Source organism: Otolemur garnettii, unplaced genomic scaffold, assembly GCF_000181295.1.
Source record: "Otolemur garnettii isolate 467f Iridium unplaced genomic scaffold, OtoGar3 scaffold00373, whole genome shotgun sequence".
NCBI classification, from domain to species: Eukaryota; Metazoa; Chordata; class Mammalia; order Primates; family Galagidae; genus Otolemur; species Otolemur garnettii.
The window spans coordinates 52,145-76,500 of NW_003852768.1; the positions used below are offsets into that span (position 1 = coordinate 52,145).

The following is a 24,356-nucleotide window of genomic DNA, read 5'->3' on the forward strand; positions in this document are numbered from 1 at the left end:
GCATCTTTCTTTTTCCAATAACTGTGTCAGCAATTAACAAACATAATCAGACAAACTAAGCAAAGCTTAGAGAGTAAAGGACAGACTCTCTTTGAGATTTAGGATGTTACAAATGATTTTAAAGTGGTCAACACAGTCAAAATGTCATCACGAGCTTCTGTGTTGTTAAAGCAGTATTCTTTGAAGCACATCCCTTGTCCGATCTCCAGGTTGGAAACATGCCCATCTTTGCAGATTACATTATCAAGTTCCTGTTCTCTGACAGGAACTACAGCAGACCATTAAACAGCATAGATTTGAACTGTGCAAATCTACTTATGCACGGATTTTTCTGCCTCCTCTGCCACCCAGGACAGCAAGATCAACACTTCTTCTTCTTCTTTATTTTCCTTCTTGCCCTACCCAATGTAAAACAATGAGGATAATTTATGATGATCCACTTCCACTAAAGAATAGTAAATATATTTTCTCTTCCTTATGATTTTCTTAATAACATTTACTTTTCACTAGCTTACTTTATTATAATAATATATAAAATACAAAGAATATACAAAATAGGTATTAATCAACCTTTTATGTTAATGGTAGGGCTTCGGGTCACTGTAGGCTATTAGTAAAGTTTTTGGGGAGCTGAAAGTTATACATGGACTTTTTACTGTGTGTGGGGTATAGTACCCCTAATGTGCTTCATTGTTCAAGGATCAACTGTATATTAACTGCCTTACCATTTGAACCAACACTTGCTGAGGCATCTTTTAAAGTAAACAAAATAAGCTCAGCACCCGTAGCACAGTGGTTATGGCACCAGCTACATACACCAAGACTGGCAGGTTCGAATCCAGCCCGGATCAGCTAAACAATAATGACAACTACAACCAAAAAATAGCCGGGCGTTGTGGTGGGTGGCTGTAGTCCCAGCTACTTGGGAGACTGAGGCAAGAGAATCACTTAAGTCCAAGAATTTGAAGTTGTTGTGAGCTGTGATGCCACAGCATTCTACCCAGGGCAACACAGTGAGACTCTGTCCCAAAAAAAAAAAAAAAGTAAACAAAGTAATCCCTTTGCTAGTGACTTCAGTGACTTTTTTAGTCTGAAAAGGAAAAGAAAAAACAAGAATGCGTTGCCTTGTCTCTGTGTAGCTCTTCTCCATGTGGCTATGGTGACATTTAACAACCAGAGTATTCTCCAAATCTACTTGAAACTTTTGGGGTTGAATGATGACCAACCCATGATGAATTACTGTGGAAGCTTCCATTGACCGCTGACTTGGGGGCAAGATATGATATGAATTAGGTCCAGAACTTTAACTAGTTTCATTTTTTAAATTATTTTTAAAAGTTCTAAGCCATCAAAGATTAACTGACATCTGTGAATGTCTGGAAAGAACCAGAATCCCTAGGGCTAATAAATTTCCAAGGGAATCTCTGGAGAAAATAGGAGCAGAAGCTGACTCAACAAGGTTCAGGAAGATATTTTCCATAATTGATCCATTCTCCTTGGGATTGTCTACTAGGACTGGTACAAGCTATGGCAAGCAAGCTATAACATAAAAAAGAATGCTTAGTTACTTGTACAACCCTAGCTCCAGTCCTGCTGCCCTCAGAAGCATCTGATCAAATAACTTGACTTTGACCATTAAAAGAACCGATGATGAAGATATTATACTTATTCAATAAGGACAACAATGAACAGATAGCACTGCACAATTCCATTATACTTTAGAGTTCTCAAAACAGCTTTAAATGTATTATCACATTATGCCAACCACAACTCCTGAGACTAGAAGTACAGAATGTATTTGACCTACTTCAAAGATGAACAAACAAGTTTAGGGAGGCTCTAGAATTTGATCAATGTAATAGAGGTAGATCTTGAATTCAGGCCTTCTGACTCTGTGTCCAATACTCTGTGCCCAATATGGTGGGTACTTTGGGCACCATAGTACCACCATTACACCAAATCTTCCTCTGAGGTCCCTGCATAGCACTCTGATTTTATGACTGTGAAAATACATAAAATTTAAAAGCTATTTGAACCTCCAACACTTAAAGCCTTGAGAGAGATGCTACTGTGATCTGAGTCATATATTTTGCAATTCTGCTTCTTAGCTTATAGCTTAACTCTTTTCTTCATCGTTCTTGTTCATACTAGTAAAGACCAGAAACCAGACATTCTTCTTCCAGTCACTAATCTTTGTTATATATTAACTTCTTCCTTTATTGTCCTATACTAATCAGAACAGATGGCACCCTAAACAGGAACTCTTTTGACAGTTACACCTTCAGTGTGGAATGTTAAGTACACCTTTCCCAAAAGAGAAGGACCACCTTGACTCATCAGATTTTTATAACTATGCATAAGCCTTACATAGAAAGATGTTGTAATTTTGTTAAAATTCCCTAAATTTTGTCTTTATAAGTGATTCTAAATTTTTTCACTTTGGAACACTTATTTCCATTCTTTGGAATCTGTGCTTCTTGAGCAGGCCTGTTTTCAGACTTTGTGCTTAAATAAACTCTCTTTAAACTAGATTCTGATTCTTCTGATTATTTTATGTTGACATGATTTACACTGATTAGAAATATTTATGAAGTCACCATGGTGGCTGTTAATATTATGAACAATGAAATGACCTTAAATTTGTCTATTGTCCACTGTCTACTGCCCATAAGGAGTCTTATGAAAAAGTAAAAAATAAACACAAGGAATTATCTACTAGTTCTTAATGTTAGGTTTTAATATTTTAAGGGAAACCCAATTTGCAAATCAGCCTCACAGATGAATTTTTTACTGTCATTGGTTGGATAGTAGAATAATGTGTTTGTTTGTTTAATGTTACTATCAATAAAACATAGGAAGAATTATAAAGAAGCTGGGTTTGGGGCAGGTCTATGTACTATCAAGTTTGGGCTATCTGACAGTGAGCAATGTGTAGTTGTTGATTTTTCTCTGCATAACTCTACCTCAGACATAAACTTTCTAACACTAACAAGAAATACAATTTAAGTGTCCACAAAAATACTGTGAGTTGCAAATCTGATTTCTTGGCTACAGTTGTCTATGGACAGAATCTTCTAAATGACTTAAAAGTAAAAAGAAACTTACTCCTCCCCATGTTTTCTTGTGGTCTTCTGCAGGTCTCTGGATAATGATTCCCTGTAGAAAATAGAGCACATATACACCATCAGTTTTACAGAGTCCATTACAGCTGAAGTGGTCAATGTGAACATTTCATTTCAGAGTGTTCCAGTCTTGTTCTCCGACATAAATGTTTTCTCTATCATAAACAGATATCTAACCTCAGAGGGCAAAAACACAGCATTCCAGAAGCATGATCTCTATGTTAGCTTACCATAAACTTCTTTATCTGATATTAGCTTCTGCTTTGCCAAATAAAAATCATCAAGTTAGTCACATGCTTATCTTAGGAAGATAGTGGTATCACCACAAAGTGCCAAAAGGTCCAATGTGAATACCCAGATTAGCATGTTATTAGCTTGCTTGTCCCTGGCTTTCCTTCAATATCATTCTGTGACAAATCTAATACCCTTTTCAGTATAACATTTTCCTGAATAGTGTTAAACAGCAGCAACCCTAATCTAATTATTCCTGAGGCAAAGCAGTCCACAGAATTATTTCCAATAAACAATATGAATCAATGACAATGAATTTATAACAACAGAAACTTTGGAGAAACGAAACAAACAAACAAAAAACACATTGTAATTGCAGAGGGGAGGGCATGCATGGGGGAACAGCGATTCTGTTTTGTTTTTTTTTTTTTTGGGCTGGGGCTGGGTTTGAACCCGCCACCTCCGGTATATGTGGCCGGCACCCTACTCCTTTGAGCCACAGGCACTGCCCCAATTTTGTTTTTAAATGATAAAAAATCATATACATATACAGAAGCTAATTATACTACAATACTTCATTTTCTTACAGGGTTTACATAGAGTGACTTGTCGCATTCCCAATATGAAGTTAAGCACCTGAGAGCTAATATACCTAAGACATAGTCTATCACCCATTAAAGAATTTATAACCTACATGAAGTAGAAAAAAATTAGGAATAAATAAGAGACTGAAACCTGATAATCAGTTATGTAATACTGGACAAATCATTTTCTATCATAAATTCTTTGCAAAAGGAGGGGGCTGAACTATGAGTTTCCCAAAGTAGCCACCATATGATGCTAAAAGTATGTTATTCAAAAAACAGGACTCTATAATCAAATAAATGTAGGAAATGCTGACATAAGGTCAAAGGATTTCTTTACTACAAGACTGTTCAGAGCCTTTAAAACACTAACAAGAAATGTGACAAAAATAGAGTCTCACAGTATTTGGCTACATAGTCCTTTTTGTAAGCAATTAACATTTCTCAGGAGTGCTACTCTTTGGAGTTCATTTTGAGAAACTGAAAAAGAACTGGGAAAGCCTCTTGTGGCTCTCAAATTATATTATTTTCCAATGAGATATTAATTATATGAAACAAAATTAACACAGAGTAAAGATGTCAAGATTTCTCATCAACACACTTTTTTTGGCCAGGGCTGGGTTTGAACCTACCAGCTCCAGTATATGGACCTGGCACCCTACTCCTTTGAGCCACAGGCACCATCCTCAACATACCTTTTTTGAAAGCAGCAGACAGCCCTCAAAAAATCTTATGCAGATCATTAATATATATATTATATAAAATGGGTTAAGGCAGAATTCTCCAGGTGGAATTGAGGTGGAGGGCTGCAGACTCACCACACAGTGGGATTTCTCCTTGAGTCAGCCTGGATATACCTCAGCAAAAACCAAGAAACAGTTTGAAATCCAGTGATCCCTGATGAAACTCCTGTGGGAAGGCTTTAGGAAAGAGCCCTAACTTTTATACCTTTACACAGGAAGGTCTTCATCCTTCCCAAGTTATCACCTCAATTTTAACTGTAACTTCTCAAATCAGATAAATAAAATACTCACTGTAAATATATATTTCTCCATAAAACCTTTCTAATTTCAGAAAATAACAAAAGAAAGTCAACGATATAGTCCATGTACAAATGAGAAGCCATGAAAGAGCTAAGCAGAGAAGTGGTATGTTATATACCTAAACTGGGATTTTAAGAAGATATCTTGGTCAGCAGTAGAAAAAGGGCATTTGAGGTGTGAGAGTGGCTTCACTAGGGACAGTGATATCAGAGATGTTAAGTGAATCTGGCAGGACTTCTTGTATTTTATTTCTTGATTATTCTTTAATATTTAATAATGTCTTTTTGAAAAGAACCAAGCCTATTTCAGCTGTATTAGGGGGAACCACAAAGGACAGGGCTGTCAGAAACGGGCCAAGAAAGAGGAATTGGCTCTCCAGAGGTCAACATGGTAGAGATAGATAACAGGTATCATCAGAGGCAGCTATCTTCCAGAGGAAGATCAAGATAGAAAGCAAGGAGGCAAAAATCAATACTCTCTGTCAGTTATTTCACCCAGCATTCCAGCAATAAACCTCCAAAGATCAGCATCTTATTTTAAAGAAGATAATTTACAGAGATACAGGGCTCAAGGCCTACTTACCCATATCATTCTATATCTCAAACTCACCCAGTCCCACATTACCTCCCTGCTTCTTCAGTTGTTATGGTCTTTCCATCTGATCCCCTGATATTCTACTTTATAGTCCCTTCTTTCAGATTTTCTAAGCAGTACTTGTCAATTTTGATTCTCAATCAGGTCCCCAAATGAAACCAAATATTACTTCTAAAATGATGTGAACACACTTAACAATAAAAACAATAACAAGAAAGCAGCTTTTAGCTAGACATTAGGAAATCTAAATAATCACTGTCCCGTGGATTTATATAAAGCCTGGCATTAAATACCCTCTGCAACCAGGTTTCACCTTTCTTAATAGTTATACTATTCCAGTCAAACCAGCCTCTATTCATCCCACAAATATATTTTGAACTCTTCCAACTCTATGCTTCTGCCCTTTTCCTGTGCATGATCTACTTCTACAAAAATTCAATTCATCCTTCAATATCAATATTGATATCTTCCCTCATTATCTGAGTAGGAAGTAATCTCTTTTTCTGTTAAACGCCCATATAATATGGAACTTATGTGCTACCTCAAACAGATGTTCACATTTTATAGTATCTAACATATAGTCTAATTCTTAGAAAGTAAGCAATTTGTCTTCTATACCTCTAGCCTGTGCAAGCCTCTAGCTCATTTGCAATAAGGGCTCTAGTGGCCTACATAGACAAGACGTAGGGGAGCTGCCTTATCACAATAGATACAGAATAAACACCAATTGAATCTTTGAAAGCTTTGAGGGAGGATTAAATCAGAACAGTTTTAACTGTTCTTGATAACCGCAAGTAGCACCTATGAGGAAGTTAACAAAGATTTGGGGTTTTCCAAAAGGTTAAGTCTTGGTTCCACCTGGTTCTTGTTTATTTTCTAGTTGGTCAATCTGGTTCAATACATTAAAAGTAACTATTACTACTTAAGACAAAGGGGTAGTATAATGTATATTTTATGAGCTGAATTTTTTAAATTAAAATTTGAATTTTAAGTTTTAGCTTCAGTTATGTTAACTATTTAAGCTTTGAATGTGTACTCCTAGTTCTTTAAGAGATTCCTTTACCATTTTTGATATCCCCTATATGTACTCACCCTTCTTTTCTCAGCCTTCCTGTGACAACAGCCTGGAGACTACTATTCCGGGTAGTTGTTCTTTTTCTAGTAATTCTATTAGATTCAATTATATTTAGCTTTTTATTAGTTTTGAAACACTGCAGGCTACAATTTAATTTGTAGAGAAGCATTTCTATGTTGTCTTTACTTTTCAGTCACATGGCTCTCTCATGGTTGGTTGGGCAGCTCATAAGGTAATGGCGCCTTCACTGTGCTTAGAGGCACCATTACTGTCATCTCTGACCACCCTACTTAAGGCTTTGACAGTTCTAGCCTTCTGCTCTTCCCCAGGCCCCAAGGTCCTTCTAATTTTTAAAGGTAAGCGGACCTAAAGTCCCCGTGGAATGCTTTACAGAAGTTCATTCCCTCCTCATGGTGTCTCCTTAAAGCCACAGCTTTCCAGTTGCCTGAGGGCTCTTCTGCATGAAAGTCTACTAGGACTCTGGGAGCTTCACCTCTGCATTTTTTTCTACTTCTATATCCTTCAAACACTAAAAATTCAATTTGTATTTGATATGTATCTATTATGATAAGGAGGTTTCATTTGTGCCATCTTATCGGGGTTTATAACCCTATGAGGTAGGTATAATAATACTTCTTGATAAATAACAAAACTAAGTTTCAGAGAAATTGACTTATTCTTCTTCACATAGCTAGTAAGTAGGAGCATCTTAGGACGTTCAGTGCTAACATTAAAATGCCATAACTTTTCACAAGCACACTCATGTAGATCAGGATTCAGAATACATTTCAGGATTTTAAGCTAAGGTTTCTGACACCAAGTCCAGTGTTCTTTCACTCACATATATGGTCATTCAACAGATATTTACTTACTATTTATTACATTTCAATTATTTTGCTAAACACTGAGTTGTTAGCAAATAATATATATGAGATCTCCATCCTAATAAGAGATTAGAGTCTATGGGGGAACCATAACATTTTTTTTCATTATAAATAAAGGAACTTACAGTGTTAGAGGAATTTAAAGAAGTTTGGTATGATTTCAACATTGCAAGCAAGAGAGAAGTTTGAAGATAGAGATAAATGATCAAATCATACAAGGCTTTACTGGCTGGTCAAACATCTGGATTTCATTCCAAATGCAGTGGGAAGCCAGGAGCAATACCCATCCACTCATAAAACAACCTATTCCATAAGAACTTACTTCATTCTTCAATTATCTTAACCTTTAGGTACTTAATATGTGCCATTCACTTTACCAGGCCCATTACCTCAAATGTATAAAAATAATAACTTATATAAAAGTTTGAATAAGGTATTTCATATGCAAATTTATACATTAGTAGTTGTTTATAAATTAATAAATTATAAAATTATGACATTATCAAATACTTTGAAAATTAATGTAAATAACTATACATGCTGTTCCTCAGTGGTATCTATACTAGGTAATAGTACAAAAATCCAGTCATATATTGTTGATTTCAGGGATACTTATCCTAGAATCTCTAGAGCAGTGGTTCAACCTTCCTAATGCCACGGTCCTTTAATACAGTTCCTGTGGGTCTCGACTCACAGGTTGAGAACCCCTGCTCTAGAGCAAAGTTAGGCAAATTATACAGATAAAGAAGGAGACTTTGTTTCATTCTGTCCTCTGGTCATCCTCAGATTTGAATATGAGGACGTACATGATAATATGTACCAAATTCAGCAGAGTCATCTTTTTATTTCAATAGATATATACTATATGTCTACTCAAGTGTACACTGTGTGTGTCTACTGCATGCCTAGGTTAGGGTGACAGATACAAGAGTAAGCAAAACAGAAAAAAATCCCTGCCCTCATGAAAGTTATAATCTAAAGGAGAATAAATAATTAACTTGTGCCTATTATGCCTATGGTTCATCCTATAAGGGTACATGTGAATCTCTCTAATTGTAGAATATAAATGTCTTAACATAATAACTAAGAAAAAGACACGAAGGCAAAAAAAAAGAAAAGACATGAAGGCTATGTTAACCAGTTGGATGAAAGTATTTCAAATTGTATACAGAAACAGTACATTGTACCCCATGAGAGTATTAATGTACACTGCTATGATTTAATTAAAAAAATAAATAAATAAAAGCCAAAAAATAAATAAATAAATGGTTCATGGGTTTTCTCCAGAAGGTCCCAGATATCAATGTATCCATCTTCTCAGCCAATATAGAAAACTGCAGGCCTTGTCAGGGACCAGTCCCCTCAGTTATATCTTTTTGGTGCACAGCATGACTGAAGGAGGGGTCCAGTCCATGAATCTGCCGGTTTCAGGGTCTCTTTCCGGTTTCCAATCTGTGTATATCACTTTGCCTTCTTCTGTTCCCACAAAGACCTTTGTGCAGAATTCCTCTATTGGCTTGAGATGACCGGCATTCCGCTTTCCAGATTATGGTATGGGTTCATTTCTCCCACCTTCACTGCTCTGACCTGTGCTAATGCTTTGTTGTTCAGAGGAATATGTTCACACACATTTATAGTGAAAAATTAAAAAGAAATTAACAGTTTACATTTTCCATCCCTTGTGACATGCACCTGTCCCATTCCCTTCCTAAAGTGGTAGTCATGAGTCCAAACCTTTGTAAACTTTTAATTTAGCAGTAATAACTTTCTCAAACCAAAACATCAGTGGCTGTACTACTATCTGATAGCTCTAGCTATTATACATGCAATGTAAAAGTTTAGCTAATCCTAGGGCTAAAATGTAAACATCATGTGGATCCTCTATCTTCTTAAAAGTATTTATCTCACCTCATTTTACTTGCTATTATTTTTGTAGTTGTGACTGTTGTTTAGCTGGCCTGGGCCACGTTTAAACCTGCCAGCCTCAGTGTATGTGGCTGGCGCCCTAATCACTGTGCTAGAGGTGCCGAGCCTATCTCACCTCATTTTATTTTATTTTATTTTGTGTTTTTTGGCCACAGCAGGGTTTGAACCCACCACCTCCAGCATATGGGGCTGGCACCCTACCCCTTTGAGCCACAGGTGCTGCCCCTTTCACCTCATTTTAAAGCAGACTTTTTATGATCTAAAACTAATGTTGCTTAGTGAAGCTTTGGAAAACAAAGAAAAGCAAAAGTAAGCAAACAAAAGTCATCCATTATCATGTCCCCCAGAGATAACCACAATTAAAATATTGATATATGTCTCTTCTAGTGACTTTTCACTAGATATAAGTCACCCTTCCACCAATGAGATAGCAAGTATACAGCATTACTTTGAAAGAGAAGTCAAGCATTTGGAATATGCAGAACAGTGCAAAATTATTCATGATAAAGAAATAAAAGAAATCAATCTGGAAAAGGAGAGGAAAAAAAGTAAAACATATCAGATGTCAAAAGAACAAATGGAAGGTGGGTTTAAAATGGACTATGATATGTATCTAGAACTAGAAAAGACCATCCTCATCAGTGTTGGCCTACTCAAAGTCTCAGAGAGGAAGTCATGTATGTACTTGTTGCAGAAAAGCCTTCTGAGGGGATGTTTGAGGGACTTTGTGGGACCTATTCTCCTTTTGATCTTTATTTTTTATGTAAAATGAACTAGCAAACTGAAAAGTATAAGGTCATTTATAAATACAGGCTTTTATTTCATGCTATTAAAAAAATTCTTAATTATAAAAAATAAATAAATACACAGGGTGTGGTGGCTCATGCCTGTAATCCTAGCACTTTGGGAGGCCAAGGTGAGTGGACTGCCCTGAGCTCAGAGGTTGGAGACCAGACTGAGTCACAGTGAGACCCTGTCTCTACCAAAAAAAAAAAAGTCAGGCTTTGGCTCGGCGCCTGTGGCTCAAGTGGCTAAGGCTCCAGCCACATACACCTAAGGTGGCAGGTTCAAATCTAGCCTGGGCCCGCCAAACAACAATGAGGGCTGCAACCAAAAAATAGCTGGGCGTTGTGGTAGGCGCCTGTGGTCCCAGCTACTTGGGAGGCTGAGGCAGGAGACTCCCTTGAGCCCAGGAGTTGGAGGTTGCTGTGAGCTGTGATGCCACAGCACTCTACCCAGGGGGACAGTTTGAGGCTCTGTCTCAAAAAAAAAAAGTTAGGCATTGTGGCAGGTACCTGTAGTCCCAGCTACCTGGGAGGCTGAGGTAAGAGAACTGTTTAAGCCCAAGAATTTGAGGTTGCTGTGAGCTATAACACCATGGCACCCTATGGAGGGCTACAAAGTGAGACTCTGTCTCAATAAATAAATAAATAAATAAATAAGCAAAATGTATTACATAGTGGTAAACAGTAGTAGATATTAAGGAGAAAAAATAGGATAGGAAAAGATGTCAGGAATTATTAAAATAATGATTTCTATATAAGACAAGCACTTCTGGTTTTTTGATACTTATTTCTTACTAGTTTACTAATGACACAACAGTTAATAGTATGTATACCAAGAGTTAGCAGACATTTTCTGTGAAGGGTCAAAGGGGAAATATTTTAGGTTTTAAGGGCCATGTGGTCTCCTTTGCAACAATATAGCAACTTTGCTATTATAGCACAAAAGCAGACACAAAAGTGAATTTGTATGTTGCTATGTTTTAATAAAACTTTATTTGTGGACACTGAAATTTGGATTTTATATAACTGTAATATATCATAAATGTGCTTCTTTAAATTTTTGCAACCATTTAAAAATTTAAAAACAATTCTCAGTTGTCACGTGAAAACAGCCAGCAGGCCATTATTTGCTAATCCATGGTGTTTAAACAAAATGGCTTACTGAATTTTCATAAATCAACAAGTCAAAAGAAATACATGGAAGCTTAACATAAGTATTATGAAAACACAAAGATCCAGCATCATCACTAATAACAGCTAGAAAATTCTCTAATAACTTTCAAGTTAGAGATATTAATTTTATATGATAGACTTAAATTTCTAGTACACAATAAAATATTAAATATAATGGTATAATGATTTAAATAAATCATGCTAAAACTATAGAAGTACCTCAGTGAATAAAAAGTCATTGCAAACTATACCAAACAATTGAAATGGCCTATAAATCACCTGATAAAGTGAACTGCTTTTCCTAACAGAAACAGTTTTTCATCCAAATTGATGTTTCAGTTTTCACTTCCATCTCAATAAAACACAAATCTCTATATTAAATCTTGACTTTTCCCTGAGTTCCACAATTCCAAATGTCTCAGAGAAAGCTACACTCTGATATGCTGCCACTACCTGAAACACCACGGATCTAAAATCAAGTATTTTCTCCACTACACGGGAAAATTAGCTTCTCCTCTAACTTTCATAATTGTATTAATGATACATTCATTCCCTAATTCAACCCAAGTGTTCTGAGATAACATTTTAAAATAGTAAATAAAGTTTTGGTTCTCACAAGAGTTTACTTTTTCCCCTTCTTTACTCCTACTTACAACCTCCCTCACAGGCAGCTAAGTCATTCTCTATGTTAATTGCTTCAAATGAAAGACAAGCCTGGGTCAAAAAAAGAAAAAAAAATTAAGCTTTCCTATCTTCTAAAGACTTGGGAGAAATGAAAGGTCTTCCTCAGAGATGAAATGATTGAAGAAAATAGTAAAAGCAAAGGTTTCCCCTCCAATCCCATCTCCATCCCCCACCCCCTCAGGCTAAAGGCTTCTCTGGATTGAAAGGAAGAAACCACTAGAGCCTAGGATGGAAGGATCAGACCTGAAAACTTAAGGGAACCAGAGTCAAAATGAGGAACCGTTTTTAGTGAGGGGTATTACTTGAATGTTCAGGAGCCTGTCAGGAGCATCTACAGACCGTGAGCAAGAATATAGACAAAACCTCTTCTGGGGGTGCATGCTAAGGGCTTCCCTTGGACAGCAGCCATTCTTTGCTGATGAACTCCCTACTGAAAGAATGCCTATCTGTGCCTGAGGCTTTGCCAGTCTCCATCCAATTCACCACATGTAAAGAGCCATCCTTATAACTTTCCTGGACTGTAAGCCTTTAAGAACAGAAACCTAGATTAACTGGAAGTAATGGTAGTAGCAGTGGTTATTGTTGTTAGGGCAAGCTCTGCAGTTAGAATGAGCAGGATAAGGAAAGGGCCTGGTTTATTACCCCATAAATGAGTTTTACATGTTTTGATCTTCATAATACAATGCAAATAACAGTGTATACTCTTTTGTTGTTGTTTTTGAGACAGAGCCTCAAGCTGTTGCCTGTGGTAGAGTACCATAACATCACAGCTCACAGCAACCTTCTACTCCTGGGCTCATGCAATTCTTCTGCCTCAGCCTCCCAAGGAGCTGGGACTATTAGCACCCACCACAACGCCCAGTTTATTTTTTTTTTGGTTGTAGTTGTGATTGTGGTTTGGCAGGCTCGAGCTGGATTTGAACCCACCAGCTCTGGTGTATGTGGCTGTCACCTTAGATGCTTGAGCTACATAAAGGCACCGAACCAGTATATACTCTTTTGGATCTGGCTTCTTTATGTTCAATATCTTGTTTGTTCACCCATATTGTTGTATATAATTATAGTGCATTCATTTTAATTACTGGCTCCATATATGGTATATATCCCTATCTATACAGTCATTCTACTATTGATGAACATTTGGGTTGTACTATGGTCCAAATGTTGGTGTCCTCTAAATTTCTACATTGGAACCTAATACCCAATGTGATCATATTAAGAGGTGGGGCTTTTGGGGAGGGATTAAGTCATGAGTGCTCCATCTTCAGGAAAGGGATTACTGTTCTTATCAAAGAGGCTCCAGGTAGCTTCCCAGACCTTTCCACTATGTGAAAACACAGTAAGAAGGAGCCATCTTTGAAAGAGAGAGTAAGCCCTCTCCAGACACTGAATTTGCTAGCATCTTGATCTTGAACTTCCCAGCCTCTAGAACTGTGAGCAATAAATTTTTGTTTTTTATAAATTACAATAACTAAAGTATTTTTAAAGGATCCAAACTAAAACAGGTTTTCACTTTACAGAATGCAGTAAAACATACTTGTATTACACAAGTTTAAAAGAGGCAATATGGGGTGGAGCCTGTGGCTCAGTGAGTAGGGGCACTGGCCCCACATACCAAGGGTGGCAGGTTCGAACCTGGCCGGGCCAAACTGCAAACAAAAAATAGCCAGCATTGTGGCAGGTGCCTGCAGTCCTAGCTACTTGGGAGGCTGAGGCAAGAGAATTCCCTAAGCCCAAGAGCTGGAGGCTGCTGTGAGTTGTGATGCCACTGCACTCTACCAAGGGCAACAGAGTAAGACTCTGTCTCTTAAAAAAAAAATAAGAGGCAATATGAATGGCTCAGTCTAACATAACCAATTAGTAAGACCTACTTACTTCCTTTGAACAACTGATTCCTGTCTTTCCATTCTCACCACTTCAAATTGTCACATTTCTTCAAGTTGATAATATGTGTCACGAAGACAGAAAATATCTTAATTCTTTGAAATCAATGTGCTTTTACAGAATAGTTATTGTACATATGTAAGCACTACTATCAAAGTGATCACTAACAACTTTTAATGTAGAAATGCAATTAGCATTTTAATATTTTGGTTTGTAAGATCTTGGAATTTTTTAAAAGCATCCAATGGCCTGTAGCTCAGTGGTTAGGGTGCCAGCCACATACACCAAGGCTGGTGGGTTAGAAGCCGGCGTGGGGCCTGCTAAACAACAATGACAACTACAACAAAAAAATAGCCAGGCATTGTGGTAGGTGCCTGTAGTCCCAGCTACATGGGAGGCTGAGGCAAGAGAATCACTTAAGCCCAAGAGTTTGAGGTTGGTGTGAGCTATGATGCTACAGCACTCTACAGAGGGCGACATGGTGAGACTCTGTCTCAAATAAATAAATAAATAAATAGGGTGGCACCTGTGGCTCAAGGAGTAGGGCACCAGCCCCATATATCAGGGGTGGCAGGTTCAAACCCAGCCCCGGCCAAAACTGCAAAATAAATAAATAAATAAAAATAAAAAATAAAAGCATCCTATTTTAGGTCGGTCTCAATATATATGAAATGCCCTTAATGTGCCACTTGCCAGTACAAAGATAGCCTAGGATTAGATACATACTTCTCCTGATCTTTAGCAAGATGCTCAGAAGGAGGTAAGATAGAAGTAAAAGTGAAAAAGAGGTAAGTTCTGGTAGGCTATTTGAATGCAACTCTTAGCTTTAAAATCATCAGGAGAAACTGAAAAGAGGCATTTAGCATAACAACCCACGAGAATAAAAACAGCATCACATAATAACATAATACTTCGTTATCAGATCATTACGCATATTAATTCCTTTAATATTTGCCATTTCATGAGTGAAATATAGTACTATCATTACTCTCATTTTATAGATAAGGAATTTGATGCAGAGTAGTTAAGCAATTTGCTCAAGGTCATAAGAGTTTGTAAAGTGGCAGAGCTAAGATTCTTACCCAGGGAATGTGGCTCAATAATGATATACAATAGCACATTAATGACTGGAGGTGGGTAGGTATTTCTTTCCCCAAATGGGGTGAGAGTTCTACAAAACAAAATATTTGAGCTATCTGTGAGAAAATGTAAGTATGGATTTTAAAGATACAAATAAAGCTTTCTGGCCATTAAAAAGGATGAGAAGAGGGATTACAAAGAGACAAGAGGAAACTTCTACAGGTGATACCTTGCTCATTATCTTGATTGTCATGACAAATTTATGAAGTATATGTACATAAAAAATATACCCAGTTGTACACTTTAAATATGTTCATGTGTGCCATTTGTATGTCAATTATACATCAATAAAGCTATATGCAAAAAGGATGAAATCAATCTATGGATGAGCTACAAACAAAGGTTGCTCACAATATATGGGAAAAGAAGTTATAAAAGTGATATGAATGATATCATTTGTTATATAAACAGATATGTAAGAACATATCATAAAGATAAAATGTTATCTGTGGGAGGTTTTGATAACCTATGGTAACACAAAGCTTTCACTAAGACCTCTCTCACCAGGTAAATGAGGAAGCCATTTTGGAAGTTGATCCTCTATCTATCCCTAGTTCTGCCTTCAAATGACTGTAGCCATCTTTATAGCAATCTCATGAGAGACCCTGTGCCAAAAACACCCAAGTGAGCTGCTAATGGGTTGCTGATTCTCAGAAACTGTGTGAGATAACAAATGTTTGTTATTTGAACTTGCTAAGTTTGTAAGTAACATGTTATGCAGTTATAGATAAATAATACAGCATATATTATTATTCTCTCATGTAATTACAAAAATACACCATATATGCAGAAAAGGACATAAATTATAAATATATGCCTTGTTGAGTTTTCACAAAGCACGTACATCTATGTAACCAGCACCCAAATCAAGACATTGAGAAGAACATTCTTAGCACTCAAGCTTAGCATCCTTCGGTTTCTTGTCCAGTTACTGTCTCTAAAGAGGGGTAACTACTAGCGTAATTTCTTATACCATAGGTGAGTTTTACATGTTTTTGAACTTCATATAAGAAGAATCATAGTGTATACTCATTTGGTTCAAACTTCTTTTGCTCAATATCATGTTTATAAGATTCATCTATATTGTTGCAGGTAGTTGTAGTTCATTCATTCTCACTACTGATTCTACGTTAGCTATATAAACTCACTTATTTATTCATTCTATTACTGATAGGCATTTAAGTTTTTTCAAGTTTAGATTTATTACAAATTGTGCTATAAACATTCTTACACATGTCTTTTGATAAATTTATATATCTATTTCTGTTGAGTGTATGCCTAGAAGCAGAATTGCTCCATACGTTGCCTATATTCCACTCTACTCATTACTGCTAAGTAGTTTTCCAATGTGGTTGTACCAATTTACACTCCCAGAAGTGGCACTGCAGAATTCCACTTGTGCCACCTCTCAACATTCTTACAGACTCTTGGTGCCATCTTTTCCATCTTTGCTATTCTGGTCGGAGGTAATAGCATCACATGGTGCTTTTTCCTGATAAATGATGAAAATGAACATCATTTTGTAAGTTAATTGGCCATTTGAACTTCTTTTGTAATACCAGTTTCGAGTCTTTAGTCCATTTAAGTATATGTGACTTTTAAGATCAACAAAAGGCCACAAATTTTCTAAACTATGAGTTCTCTATGGTACTGTGAAAACAAGTGCCTTTGAGAAGCCAATAGAGTCATCAAAAAGAAAAGCTAGAACTAATGGCAGGAATAGTTTGGTGCCTCTTCTAAATACAGAAATATTTTGAGAAAAGACACAAGAAAAGCAATAAGGCAAAAGGAATCCTTAAAGTGGAAATGAGACAAAAAAAAAAAAATAGGAGTGGCTCGGCACCTATAGCTCAGCAGCTAGGGTGCCAGCCACATATCCTGGAGCCAGTGGGTTCAAATCCAGCCTGGGCCTGCCAAACAACAATGACAACTACAACCAAAAGATAGCTGGGTGTTGTGGCGGGCACCTGCAGTCCCAGCTACTTGGGAGGCTGAGGCAAGAGAATAGCTTAAGCCCAAGAGTTTGAGGTTGCTATGAGCTATGATGCCATGGCACTCTACCCAGGGCAACAGCTTGAGACTCTGTCTCAAAAAAAAAAAAAAAAACGGAGGGGGGAAGCAGTTGGCTCTACCATGTTTCCCGGAAAATAAGACCTACCCCAAAAATAAGCTCTAGCAAGATTTCTATGCATTTGTTAAATATAAGCCCTACCCTGATAATAAGACCTAGTGATGGGCATGGCTATTTAGCATATCTGCATAGCCATGCCATGCATTTCAGAGCGGAGAGGAAGACATTCCCTAAAAATAAGCCCTAGAGTGTCTTCTTAAGAAAAAATAAATATAAGACAATGTCTTATTTTCGGGGAAACACAGTAGCTCAGTTCCTTCATCTGCACAGTGCATCTTTGATTCCCCAAGGCACTGGCTCTGCCAGTTCAAGCCAAGCAGGTGTTCCCTAGCCCTTTAAAAAAAAGACAAAAAGGAGGGGCTATTATGAAGATGATGCATGTGGGTAATTTTATTCCCTTTGGTGAGTAAACTACACACAGAAGATAGTTCAAGAATCATGACAGCCCCTGTCACTGTCCAGAAAGATTTTTTTTTCCTGTGGAAAAGAAAAGCCACATGTGAGCTTTAATCATATTACAAAGTATTATATAATTCACAAGTAAGTTCAGTGTTAGCAGGCAAGACAATAAATAGTATGCAAACAGGAAGGTATCTCACCTGTAAGTGTGGTTCTATTACATCATACTTTTCAAAAGAGGGAATATGGTCATTTATATATATACCCTTGGGTAGCCAATAAGTATACACTATCCTTCCTTTAACCTCACAAGCCTACATTAGGCTTTGCTTTTTTTTTTTCTTTTATGAGTTACCAGAATGTAGTATGACATTAGCTGCTTATTTTTAGTTTACTGATTAAATTTTAATAAGACTCTTCAGATAGCAGAACAATCAGTTAAAGAAAGTTAATATTGCTGGACAATCAATGCATAATGGACACCATGTGTGAGTGAAAAAGTAGAGGAATAAACAATGTGGCTTCAGTTGTATTATCTCAGGCATCCACAGCACAGAATTTTAGCAAATATAACTGGTGTTTTAAATGTGAAGAAGCTCAGGTATCTTAAATGCTTTTAATAATAAGGTCAAATATACTAAGTAACTTCAAAAGCACAGCTAATTCAACCAGAAAGAAATAGGTTCTCAGATTTTTAGTTCCCTCTTTGTCCTGTTGTATATGCATGTCGCAAAAAAAAAAAAAAATGATATTGAAAAATTACTGCAAATAGTCCGGCACCTGTGGCTCAAGGAGTAGGGCGCCAGCCCCATAATACCAGAGGTGGTGGGTTCATACCCAGTCCTGGCCCAAAACTGCAAAAAAAAAAAAAGAAAGAAAAGAAAAATCACTGCCAATAGCATATAGCATATGGGATAACTCTCTCGGGCCTTACAAGAAAAGAGTTCTTTCTGTCAAATTGTTGCCATATTGTTGCATCACTATCTAACAAATTATGTTACTATAGTATGTTTAAAAATATTACATTAAAATTACTAGAACTAAAATTTAGTGGACTGACACAAACATATAAAATATTTACCTCAATCCTAAATAATCTAAAATATACTTGTAGGATTGAGTTCTTAAATAAACAGGATGTATAGCTTCTTCAATAAAGACTGTTTCTAGGTAAAGGCTCATTTCCTATATGTGTCATTAACATTTTTTAAAAGAAATTCATCTCGCTGGGTGCGGTGGCTCACGCCTGTAATCCCAGCACTGTGGGAGGCTGAGGAGGGAGAATCGCTGGAGCTCAGGAGTTCAAGACTCGCCTGAGCAAAAGTGAGACGCCAACTCATGAAAAAAATGGAAAAACCCAGCCGGGCTCCGCGCCCAGTGTCCCAGAGGCTTCCGGAGGCTGAGGCAGCGGGATGCCCACAAGCCAGGAGTCGGAGGTTGCAGTGAACTACCAAGCCGCTGCACTCTGCTCAGGGGCATAGGGTGGGACTTTGTCTCGACAAAAAAAAAAAAAAAACAAAAACAAAAACAGAAATTCATCTCAAAAAGGTAAATTTGATAATATCACACAACAATTAGAGTTACATCCTATAAAAGCATGAGCATGGGTTTATAAGGTAAAATTAAAAAGCTCATGAAAAGATAATTTTTTCCTTTGCAAATTAATACCTTCTGCAAAAGCAGCTAGACAAAATCACAAGCATGGATTCCCGGGAGGAGCTGACGCTGTTAACCACACAGGTAAACAAAATCTAAAGAGGATGGGAAATTCTAGGCTTGAATTGTGTGCTGCTTTTGTTTTTAAACTCCTCAGCTCAGTCTAATTGAACTGGAGAGTTATGAATTGCAAACAAAAAGCAGAAGGTCTGGAAGAGTCCACAAATTAGAAAATGAGATTAATTATATTTGACTAGAAATCACTCATTCCCAAAGGGAGATTTAATTTCATAATGATGTTCTATTTAGTTTAATGCTGGCATGAATCATGTGTATGTTATTTGATGCTGTATCTTCAAACTCATCACTATACTTGACACATACTACATGTGCAAAATTTATTGACTAAAAATATATTTTAATAAGTTGAGCTTGTATGATATTCCATTTTATGTCTTACTTTTTTATCCATACATTGTAAGAATCTTCCCATGAAATTAAATACTTTATAAAAATAACTCTTGATGGTTAAATTATATTCACGTTTAACTATTCCCTAAATGTTGTACCACTTGGAAATAAAGTTTTTTATATACCTGCATTAAAAAAGTATGCAGCTATTAAGAACTGTTATAAATAATGTACCAGTATATATTTTTAAATATAAATTGTTATTCTCATTTCTTATTATTTTTAGGACAAATAAATGTGAGAACTTGAATTTAGACATCTAAATCCGAAAATAAAGCCATCGTACCCTTTGGAACAACCAAGTATTATTACTGGGAAAATTAAGAGGGAGTATCAACTCTACAAACATGAATACATTAATTTAATCAGCTTGTTTCTTAATACCTAGCTGAAACAAACTACAAAAATTGGAGTTTTCCCATGGTGAAGTTGAGATGATAAAGCAGTGAAAGGATCACAAGACGGTGGGTGTGGGATAATTGATCCTAATCAGGTAATACACACCAGGCCAATCTATTCTGTTCCTTAATTGATTGATATTTCTGGCACTATGTTTCTTCTCTTATACTTCCAGGTGAAATTCACTGAGACTCAAGGAAGCTTGAGAAGGAAACAGAAAAATATAATTTGTACATACCTTGAGGTGTTCATTGTAGGGGTTGTAATATGCATATGATCAATTGTTGGTTTACCTCTCAAACCATCTTATCTAAAAGTTCAATTGTTATGTATTTCTGGCTGTCACCTAATTGGTGCCTGTAGGAGACGCCAACGTCTGAGCAAGATGATCTGCAGCTGAGGCGTGGACCTCGGGCCATTCCTCCACAGGAGTTCCTTGTGGGAGGAGCCCGTGCCCTCAGCCCATAGTCATTGTTAATTACTCCCCTCACCTGTATCATTCCCTTTCAATAAAAGGCTGGTGCGGAGGTTGCTCGGGCTACCCGGAAAGTAAGGGCTAGCCCGCCTTCCACAAGCTTGTACTTCTAATCCGCTTCTCGCCTGGTTCCTTCCTGCGCTAACCGAGACCAGGGCCACAGGAGCCCGACGGGTCACGACAGGTGCCCTATATTATCACTGAATCATGATAAATAAAAAAAGTACACCAATTAAACATACTAAACTACATTTCTATATGAAATCACTGTATTTATTCATATACTACCTATTTCTGGAAAGAATTAATGATGATTTATATTAAATCATATAATTAAAGGAGATAAAACTTTAAAAATAAGCATTTGAAGAAAATACATAAAAGGAAAGATCACAAATAAAAGAGATAAGACAAAGACAGGATTCAGGAGATAGGATTCAGGTTTGTATACAAAAAATCTGTTGAAAGGTTCTGTAAGTTTGTTAAAGGAAGAAGCCTCTTAGAAGCCTCTTAGAAGCCAATGAATGCTAAAAAATACAATGAGTCATGGTATCCCGAAGACAAAAACAAACCAGTTGCCCAGAAGTTTCATTACTCATGATTTCAAGATTAGAGAGAAAAATTATCCCTAGGGTCCTCAAAAGAATAAGCATAATGAAAAATGTCTTCAACATCCATATAGAAAATGCATTAACACATTTGACGGCACAATTTCTTATAGTTTCTTTCTTATAAGTAGGCCAAGGGCAAGATAGAAGCAACATACTATGTTCATATATTTAGAAATAGGCCCACTTAAATGGCTTCTAAAACAGTCTAGACACAATCAAAAACACACTCAGTGGAATGACCATGCCAAAAGAAACCTATTGCACCTGGTAGATTCAGAACAATGTTTGATGGCTACTCTATAAACAAAACCTAAAAGATGTGACTCATTTTGCTAGCCTTTCTCCAAAAAGAGCAATGGTCCTAAAATAAATGTTGATAAGCAATCCCATGGGCCAAGAGGATTCAGAATATCATTCCATTCTAAATAATTAAGGACAAGGGATTATATGAATAGTTCATTTGGGGATAGCCTTGACACTCTAAGAATTCCTACTCCCCAAAAGCACATTGTAGAAAGATACCAAGTTGGTTTACCGAATAAGTACAGTCCTGGGATCAATCAGCCAAAACAAAATAGAATGTCCGTTGTTCTGGCTAAAATTAACTCTCAGATCTTTTTTTTTGTAGTTTTTGGCCAGGGCTGGGTTTGAACCCGCCACCTCTGGCATATGGGGCTGGCGCCCTACTCCTTTGAGCCACAGGTGCCACCCTAACTCTCAAATCTTATACTAGAATCTAACTGTCTGGAGACAGCAAACTTAATTGCTATGGTACTTAGTAGGGGAAGAATTTTAGTGGACTATTACTACTTCTCCATTTTCAGATGAGTTCAAATCTCTCTGTAAATCCTTTTTTCCCCCATGTCATATAGCTTTTCATCAGAGTTGAGTTTGAGAGGTGAAGATACAGAAGGAGTTCTCTCTGAAGAAGATTTTATACTTTTTGCTCCCTCAGCTCTGTATCAAGATTATTTATGCCATTTTACTTGATCTACTTATTAAGAACCCTGTGAGTCTATAAAGGTGAATAATATCATACCTGTTTTACAGATAAGGAAATTAAGGGTTGATTTGGATATAGAGCTACTACTTGATAGAACTCATAGTACTACATTCCAGGTCTGATTGTTACTCTAATGCTGTCCTCACTATGGTACAGAACCAAGAATGGAAAGTTTTCAACTCTCAGCTTAACTTCTTATGTTTTACAGCAGATGTTCAAATATTAAAATGGCTATTTCATGACTTGTGATTAAAAGCAACATACATATACAAAGGCATGCAAACTCATATCAGAGACCTTAAGACAAGGCTCTCAGAGTTCCAGCCCCTGATATTTGCTTTCCACTACAAGTATCCTATAAATTGAGTCACATTAGCTCTCTACAAATGCTGTATATTTTCCCACTTATAAGCTTTGTTCACACCATTTCAATATTTCTTTCTTTTTGGCTTATGTGAATCCTAAGGCCATTATTAATGATGGTATCATTCCCCTCTTCCTTAGAAAAGCATCTCTGTAAGCCCATCAGAATGCAATCGCCTTGTCCCTTGAATTTCTATAGCATCAAAATCTGTAGTGCACATTCTTGTTTGTCCATAAACTCCTAACTGTATGTGTATTATTTTCTTCATATTACAAGCTTCTTGAGGGATCAGGCCATGACTTGACCTGTTATGCATTGATCATAGCATAGCATAAACATCCAGTTGCCACAGAAAAGGTGATGGCTAAATTGATGGGACTCAACAATCGATGGCTAAGACACCAAATCCCTAAATAGCCTAAAACCAAGTGTCTACTTTGCTATCTTCCTTTCACTATAAATTCAAACTTTCCATTTCTCATTTTCTTCTTTATTGTCATTTTTCTGCTTTATCCATAAAACAAAACCAAATTTTATGTTTTAACAAAGTTGAATACAAGATTTTTATATGACATGAATGAAGAATATTTTCTAGTCAGCAAATTGATACATATTTAAGACAGACAACTTGGGACATAGATAAATTTTAATTGCTGCTTCATAATCCATTTTATGAATATTTATCATTTATTTAACCAGTCTTTTATTGGTATTATTAAATTAACTTTAGCCTAAAGCTGCCTCCTTACACATTTTAAGTTCAGATCAAAAGGTTTCTCTTACACAGTAAACTGTAACTTAACTAAGTATAACCTACTCTTTTTTTTAAGAGACAGTCTCATTTTATTGCCCTCAGTAGAGCCCTGTGGCATCACAGCTCACAGCAACCTCCAACTCCTGGGCATGGGCGATTCTCTTGCCTCAGCCTCCCAAGTCACTGGGACTACAGGCACCCACCACAACACCTGGCTATTTGTTTTGTTGTTGTTGCAGTTTGGCTGGGGCTGGGTTCCAACCCACTACCCTTGGTGTATGGGGCCAGCCCCCTACCCACTGATCCACAGGTGCTGCCCTGGTGTAACCTACTCTTATACCAATCACTAAGTTTCCCCCAAAGGCAGGCAACTGTTCAAACACTGTTCAAATAAACCAATCCAGCTGTTTCTGTATCTCTCTTCCATTTTCCACGTCACTTTCCTTTTACCTTCCATAAATTCTCTCTGACCAGAGTCTCCCTAAACTTATTCTGATTCGGGGACTTCACAATTTGTGAACAGTTCTTTGATGAAACTCTGTTAAGTTTAATTTTTTTTTTCATGTCATTACTTTTTTCATTGAATGATAACTATGTACATTAATGCACTTCTGGGGTACAGTGTGGGGTTTTCACATGCAATCCGAAATATTTCCATCAAACTGGTCAACACAGCCTTCATGTCATTTTCACAGTTAATGTTTTAAAACGTTCACATTCTACTCTTAGAGTCACTTGTACCCCTATAAGATAAATCTCAGAAGTGATCCCTCCAAACCCCCTCCCTTCTCCCTTCTCCCTCCCCCTTCCCCATATTCTTAGGCTATTTGGTTATATTTTTCATATAAAAGGTATAAATTAGTTTCATAATACGGGTGTGTACACTGGATACTTTTTCCTCCATTCTTGTGATACTTTGCTCAGAAGAACATTCTCCAGCTCCATCCATGTGAACATGAAGGATGTAA

At 36.9% G+C, this 24,356-nt stretch overlaps 1 protein-coding gene across 1 annotated transcript in view; it reads right to left on the reverse strand.

The window, feature by feature from the left end:
• Nucleotides 1–24,356, reverse strand: part of LOC105888396 (transmembrane gamma-carboxyglutamic acid protein 1-like) — an 88,040-nt gene that overhangs the window by 24,386 nt on the left and 39,298 nt on the right. Inside the window, exon 2 of the mRNA XM_023509120.1 lies at nucleotides 3,106–3,156. Coding sequence (XP_023364888.1) covers nucleotides 3,106–3,115 — 10 coding nt within the window. The 5' untranslated portion in view covers nucleotides 3,116–3,156. The remainder of the gene's footprint in view (nucleotides 1–3,105; nucleotides 3,157–24,356) is intronic.